At 40.0% G+C, this 8,092-nt stretch overlaps 1 protein-coding gene across 1 annotated transcript in view; it reads right to left on the bottom strand.

Annotated features, from left to right (window-relative positions):
• Positions 1–676: 676 nt before the first annotated feature.
• The window catches only part of nrn1la (neuritin 1-like a), a 13,828-nt gene continuing 6,412 nt past the window's right edge, over positions 677–8,092 (bottom strand). Inside the window, exon 3 of the mRNA XM_035664805.1 lies at positions 677–1,249. Within this exon, the coding sequence (XP_035520698.1) occupies positions 952–1,249 (298 nt within the window). The 3' untranslated portion in view covers positions 677–951. The remainder of the gene's footprint in view (positions 1,250–8,092) is intronic.

Genomic DNA, 8,092 nt, shown 5'->3' with positions numbered 1-8,092 from the left:
ATAAGAATTGTTATGTTTTTGTTAACTTAGAATGAGCCATATTTATCTACAGAAAGAGCGAGTCCTCTTTACGGAGGCTGCCATGTTGAACCGCCATGTTTCTACTGTAGCCCAAAACAGACAAACCAAACACTGGCTCTAGATGGGGACTTGCATTTTTCGCATTTTGCAGGCCCCCTAGTTTCTTCTACACACTTCACAGCCTGTTCTGTTTCCTAGATCAACAAATAGAGTTGCAATCACCACTAGATGCCACTAAACATCCTACACACTGGTCCTTTAAGTGAAGATGGTAGGGGTTAGCTAGGCACTCAAATACTTGAAAATGCTGTTTTTATGTATATTTGATGGACAGCAAGAGGTAACTGAACAATTAACGCAGAACAGATAAGCTTTGAAAATGTATTTTTATTTCACTGTGTCTTTAACTGTGCGTTGGGCACAGGTGTTTTTGAGGAGCATCTTGCTTTTGGTGGCATCTGACCTCTTCATCACCTCAAATTTATCAAGTAGGATATTATTGTTTCTCTCTTATTATAGTCAATTAGACAGACTCCCCCTGGAACGTCATATACAAGTCACATAACCTAACTAAATGTAGGGAGTAGGGGACCTCAAAGGCAGATGACACAAGGCTGCTGTATGCATCTGTTTAACTACATATGTATGTGTTTGCAGGCCTGTATGCACCGTGGTTGTGTATCTCTGTATAAATTGTGTGTGTGAGTCCAACAGAGAGACTAATTAAGAGGCAGAGAATATGCATGAAATGGCACAGGCAGTTTAAAGATACATTATCAAAAAGACTGCCGGGCCTCTGAACATGCAGTTAGAAATATTCAACCCCTGGCAGAGCAGAGGAAAGAAACAGTGGAAAGTCTATGGACTTGTGGGAGAAAAAAATACACAAAGTTTATATCTATTCACACTAGTCCCACTTCTTTAGGGTAGTTATATCCAAAGCAACAGCAGCAGCAGAGGAGACAGTAGGGCGAGAAGGTGGAAGCAGCCTGCCGGATGATCTGCGCGCCCTCTTAGAGACTCCTGGTTGATCTCTTCCTGATTGGGTGAGCCGTGCGGGGAGACTGAAGCCACCGGGTGGTTGTTGCGGTTGGAGCACATGTCGTACAAGTTTCCGGAGAACTGCATCTTCTTGGATTCCTGGCGGAGAGATTCCCAGACAGCCGCCGCTTCTTCTGGACAGCCGGCCATTGCTACGTTGGCGCAGTCATGGAACTCATCCCATGACCTATGACAAAGAGGAGGACGAGACAGATGAAGAGAAATGAGGGCACCTTCAGATCTGACTTGGAATACACAACGTGAAAAGCCAGAACTTGTAAAAAGCAAAAAACCAAATGAGTAAAAAGCTTATAGTAAGTCATAACAACAGTTTACATTGGAAAATAGTAAAATCCTTCCTATAATCTGGTAAAAAAAATGTTGGACAGCTTGAATTAAAATCACAACAGTGATTAAACAGACAGCTCTGAAAATAACTGATAAAGATGTAGTGACAGTGAAGCATTAGTCCTTTCACTGAGAAAATCAAATTCAATCTGTTTGTTTGGCCCCTTGACTTCTTTTTGCAGTTGCCAAGAGACCATCTGCTGATCTTCACTGCTCCAAGAGCAAAGGTCGCCCTGTGGGTTAGACTGAAACGTGGAAAAACCTTCATTAGTTCAGGGAATGGAAAGGCTGTCATGAACTGGGTGTTGAATCACTGCTGTGTTATATCCATCAGAAGCAAAACACTTTCCTAGTCCTGAGAAGAGTAACAATAAGGGGAAAAGAACAGAAAAACAGAGTAAAGAAGGAAGCAATCTTACAGAGAGCTCTCTTGGATATAAACATATTCTTTTAGTGAAACACAGCTTTAAACTTTATTCTAATAACCTTCAAGCTCCACATCCAAAGCTGAGTCTGTCTCGACTGTAATTGGCTGCTAATTCTTTCTCTCATCGTGAATGTGCTGGCTAAGTTGTCTCTAAGGAAATACTGGCTGAGTATTAACTAGAAGAAGAAAGAGGGAGGGCTGGTGGAGAAAGCAGATGGCTCTGTTCAAAATTTGCCTGACACGAAACACTTACAGGACTTTAACACAAAAAAATGTTGCATATGATCAATACCATGAGGACCAGCACTTTCATAACAGAGGAGCTTGCATTTATGTCATCCTAACGCACAATACATGTATTTTTGTCCTATATTGTCCAGTGTGTAACATATAGGAGCTATTGTCAAAAATGGCATATAAAATTCATAGGTATGTTTTCATTAGTGTATAATCACCTGAAAATAAGAATCGCATTTGGTTACGTTAGAATGAGGTTTTTATCTACAGAGAGAGTGGGTGGCCTTCCGTGGTAGCCAAAAGCCAAAAACCAAAAGCTTAACAGTAAGTAAGTAAGTAAGTAAGTAACTAAGTAAGTAAGCTAAGTAACTAGCGCAAACACTGGAAGCAGAAAAAAATACAGCTTCCACCATAATTTTTTTAAAATTAAATCAGTCTGAAAACTCTGTTATTCTTTGAGTTTTCATAAAAAAAGATGTAAATGTATACATTTCAGTATGGAATTATTTCTAAAAATGATGACTGTTGTCTAACTGCAGTAGCATTGAGTCTGAGCTGTGCTATGGAGCATGTATTTAAGGTGAAATTATGTGAAAGTAGTAATAAAATAAATGTAACTTATGAAAGGGGCACATCCCTCTGATGAGTTTGTTTAAGTGTTACAGTTAGATTGTTAATTGCATGAATTTTCATGAAGCATGTAATGAAACATATTGATATATATATTGTTTTTCTGATAATAGCTCAGATAGATAAACCAAACACTGGCTCTAGATAGGGCTGCTTGCATTTTTCGTGCGTTTTGCAGCCACCGCAGTTTCTCCTTTGTGCTTGGAAAGGGAGGGTGAAGCGAGGAGGTTGCAATCTGCAACTACACCACAAGATGCCACTAAATCCAACACACTGCTCCTTTAACATAATCCCTGTACTTCTTTAAAAAGCAAAAATGTAGCAAAGTGGGAAGGCATCTGCACTTGTTGCCATGACCACGATGGTTACAGCAGTTATTGGTTATATAGCCATATCCATAACCCTTGGCAATTGAGGGTGAAGTGAGTGAACTGCAATCTGCAACTACATCGCTAGATACCACTAAACACACTGGTTCTTTAATACAGGATTTTTGTTGAGTTAAGTATTTGCAAGTGTTTAGCTAGTTGAATATATATATTAATAATAATTGCATTCGTATAAATATTGAATTGTACTAAATGTAACTGCATTAATAGCTTTGCAGCTAGATATACGCTGGCTTTGAGAAATTCCTAATATCTCAAATTTACAGCTGGAGGGCTGATGGAAATTCTTTCTTGATCGGCTACTTATACTTACGGTCTGAAACTAATATCAAACTTCTGATCAGAGTTCTTTTTCATCAAACACCAGGACTGTTACTTTACCCACATCTTTCAGTAACACAGAAGGCAGCTTTGCACAGTGTTTGGTCGTGTTCATTTGAACAGCAAAATCAATCTTCTTCAATTATACATGGGATACCAAAGGAAAGGTACACAAGAGAGACAAAGATTGAATGTATTGTTGGTAAGTCCAGCTGCCTCTGAATGGAGCAGTTTAGCAGTTTTGATTTATCACTGTAGTTGGAGAGGGATTGATCACCAGAATCTAATTCAGGCAAATAAGATAAATCCTGATGGGATGCGACGCTCTCCTTTGTTGCAGTCCTACTTTGTGATGCCCCGAAGGCTTGTATCATTACTAATCTTGCAAAGTGTAGCTGTAATTCTCACCTAAACTGAACCCCTGAAACATATCGCTTACAAAATCCCTTAAAGAAGTAAGAAGTGAGGACATTTGCTCAGTTTGGAGGATATATGTTATCTGTGCTGTGTGTCATTTTGAGGACATTTGCTTCTGATCATAAGTACAGAAACACAAGCACACAGACATACATATTTTCTATTTCCATCTGACAGATTCCAGCACTCATCTTCCCTCTTTGCTGTCACATGCTGTCCACATATATCAGTTCTTTAAACCCATCTTTAGCCACTTATGCAATCAATTTTGTGACTGTGTCGATACAGTGAGGAAGACACGCTCATGAACACACCCACATGCAGCTTTATAAAATGAACAGCAACCATCCCCGCTGCAGGCCTCGCCTCCCTTGATGACTCTGCATGTGTGTGTGTGTGTCTGTGTTTGGCCTGTGCCCAGGTCTTAAACACTCCAGTGGTCCACCTCTGACAGAACACTGCTGGAGGAGGACGTCTGCTTACCTGCTGCTGTGGGAGGAGCAGCTGATGATGGGGGTGGGGGCTGTGGGGTGCCAACATCTGGCTATCATCTGTGTACCTGTGTGTGTGCGTGTGTGTGTGTGTGTGTGTGTAAAAGTGTGTCTAAGAGACAGCTAGAGGATGACAAAGTCAGAAAGAGAAAGAAATGCCGGCGTGTGCAGTGGTGCAGTGTTTGTGTGGGTCTTCCTGCAGTGTGTGTGTGTGTGTGTGTTTGGGCGTAGGTGTGTGGGTCTTTGCTCAAGTCACAGGTGGTGCAGAGACAGCAAAAACACACTGAGGACACTGACAGACAACCAGCTGCTTTCACAATAATAAAACCTCCGGAGAGTATGTCTGTTCTGCAACTAACATGCTGCTGCTGACATCCGAAAACCTCTAAACCCCAGTTCTGGGCTTATTTTTCGTTGTTTTTTTTAACTTGAAATGACTGTACACAGCAATATGGTCATCTGGGTGCTCATGGCTCTATGTCACAAGATAAATTTGCTGACATATGGGGCAATATTTCAAACACTTAGCTAAACAAAGTTGTTTCAGGAAATTGGAGAAGGCAATGGAGTGCAAGTGAGGAGAACGGAGAAGAGTGAAACACAGCTGAGCAGCACAAGAGATAATAGGGAACACGAGGAACAGAAAGGTGCAGTATGTTCAACTCCAGTGACACTGCACCTCGCATATCTGAGAAGAATGACTTAGGGTTTTTAACTATGGGGTCAAGACTTCACAAGGAGTTAGTTGATGTGTAAATGCAGAAGATCAGACAGTTTCAAGATACATTTGACCTCTGACCTCAATATATCTGAATGACAATGGGTTCTATGGGTCTTTTGGGCATGTGCTATAAATGTGTTATTTTCACCTAGTGTACTTAAATGTAGGGTCCATTAACAGTATTTGACTTACATAAATTGCGAATGATCTGAGACATAAAATAAATATAAATATTTGACACCTATCCAGCTCTGGACTCCCTGATTTATTTAGAATCACTGTCAGGTAGTGGTCGACCAGTATGGGTTTTCACATTTAGAGAGCTGTCGTTGGCTGATATATAATGCTGATATCAAAAAGAAAAGTCATGTATAATTCTATTCTATAGGAAATTCAGGCATATGTTTACAGCAGGATGCATGAGAGTTAAAGTACAGGACTCGAAAACCAACTTTTTGCACCACCTTCCCAAAACTGACAAGAGGGAGCACTGACATTGTTTCACAGCAACCACACTGACGAGGCTGCCTGCAGATGTGTCTGAAAACATTTATTTTGTTTATCTGCCTCATTATTTTAACAGCTGATGCTGATTATCTCAAAATCACTGGAAATTTGGGCCCTAAAAATGGGGCCAGGAAAGGTAGGAAGATTAGTATGACAGGATACAGTTCAGAAAATACAGTGGAGTAGAAAACATTGGGCAAATCATAGTGAGTATATTCATTAAGATTATTAAATTACAGTACATTAAAAGTGAGTACAATAAATTGGCAGTAAATCAAGATAATGAGCTGCAGAGTGCACCAAAGTCAAAGTAGGGAGCAGAATAGGCTGCTTCTTCCTTCAACAAAAAGCAGGTGGCATTTTTCCATTGGACACTGAAACTCTGTGGTGAACAAAGGTTGATGATACCTACATGTTTTTTTCAGTGAAATAATCTCCACAGATGACGTAAATGCAAACACCAGAAGTCAAAAGCTAATGTTAGGGTATAAACGAACTAGACCACAGTCATATGACTTCAGTGTCACCACCGCTAAACTTGAGTACAAACACAACAAGCCTTTAAATGAGGACTAGATTACTCTAATTCTGATTACTTTATTTGTATTTCTATTTTACCACACCATTACTTATAATACTTTTAGATTCATGAGTCATTATGGTACCAAACTAGCTTAGAACATTCCACAAATATAGTTTCTCAATCATCTTTTACATCAGAGCTGGAAATAACCACATGGATGTAAAAGCTAAAACATCAATTATGTGGCTCTTTTTCACATCCTGCAGAAAGCATCGTGACTATTCTGTCCAAGGTTGATGTACTAAAAGGTTTAAAAAAAACTGTTGCATGCCTCTAAGCTCCAGCAAGTTGCGAGCAGCATAGAAATGAAAAGAATTCAGCTATTCTTGAGCAAGAGTTTGACAAAGCTTTTATATTAAAATCATCACACTTCAGCTGCAGTGGCCTTCATCAGGGTTACCGGGTTGACGTGCTTGAAGAAGGCTTCCTTCACCTTGTTAAAGAGAAACAAATTGTTCTATTTTCCACTCACACAATACTTGATCTATATTTTGCAGCTGCAGTATCTCAACAGTAAAGGCTTAAACTGAAAATGACTATTTTTATACACGTTAAACAACAGATTTCATGTAGAACCAGAGGCTTTTACAGATCTATAATCCCACTTTCTTGTATGTGACAGCTTTTTTTGTAAAAATTAAAAAAGGCACTACTAAAACTCTTCCTTCTTGCAGCTTTAAATCATTTCTAAATCTACACGATAACCAGAAAGAGGTGCAGAACTTGGGAATATTATGGAGTCTTTGTTTGGCAGCCGTGGAAATCCTAACTGCTGCATCCTAAATGAGCTGTATAGCTGAAAGTGACTTCAAACCGAGTCAGGGATAGGAATAGAGACGCTGCAATGAGATGCAATAGAAGCATGAATGGCCTTATCTAAATCTGTAGAGGATATAAATATAAAGGCAAATCAAAAGGCTGCTGTGAAAGAAGACAGGGTGAAAGGGTGGAGGGGGACGGGGGGCACTGTATTTGTGGTTGAACTCGCAGTAGATGATACTATACTCATCTTGAGTGGCTACAGAGTTATGTACATTGTAAATCAATACTGTTATAATAGCCCGGTGTCTCTCTGATCTCCCCTGTCTTTGTTGGGGGCAGCGTTCTATGTCGGTGACAGGCTTTTACTCTTTTGCACCAGATCTTGCTCAGACAGATGGTTTTTCTCTGTGACCGTCATGAACTTTGACGTGAAGTGTTTACGCGCTGAAGTAAACTCTCTCTGCAGTTCGTATGACTGTTGTGCACGGATCAATTCAAACATTCCGCTATGTCTTGTCGTGGCCCTATCGGATAAGTATATATATATAAAGGTAGAATAGACACAGACCGTTGGGTAGGAGCCTTTATGAGCACTTCGAGGGACATCCTTTTTTTCCGTCTTCTGCTGGTTTGAGATAGTGCGTGGGTAATCTGAATGGTCTATACTTTGGGAGTCGCATAGGTTTCTAAAATTGACAAAAATGCTTGACTGTGAATAAAATGATGTAACCGATGTGGAATGTCACCCTGACAGAAGATGAGTACGATTATGATACGTAACTTTATATTTTGTGTCGGCGATTAAGTGCTTAACAACTGGCTTTAAGCGGTTTCTATCTCAGTAATTTTAAGATCATGGAAGCCTCTTTTGGGAGACCTGCATTTATTTGTCCAAAACGTGTAGCCGACATCTACAGGGTTAGTAAGGAAATTGCGTCTATTTTAGGACCTGCTTAGAAGTTTTACAATATTATGAGTGTTGGGATAAATACAGCGAGAAATGACAATTACTATGGAATATTTTAGTGATATTAGATGGCCCAAAACTTGATGTGGTTTTTAAGTAGTGGCAGTATTGTATCTATACTTATTTTAGTCATTGTTTTTATGATCAGCGGATGCTCTGTAAGTGTACTTCCTCAGTGGTGGGGGAAGAGGCCAGCAAACCCAAGCCGCCCCCCTCTTCCTCAGTGAGCC

Source organism: Morone saxatilis, unplaced genomic scaffold, assembly GCF_004916995.1.
Source record: "Morone saxatilis isolate NCDOM2014 unplaced genomic scaffold, NCSU_SB_2.0 Contig2, whole genome shotgun sequence".
Lineage (NCBI taxonomy): Eukaryota > Metazoa > Chordata > Actinopteri > Moronidae > Morone > Morone saxatilis.
This window is presented reverse-complemented; position numbering and strand designations above follow the sequence as displayed.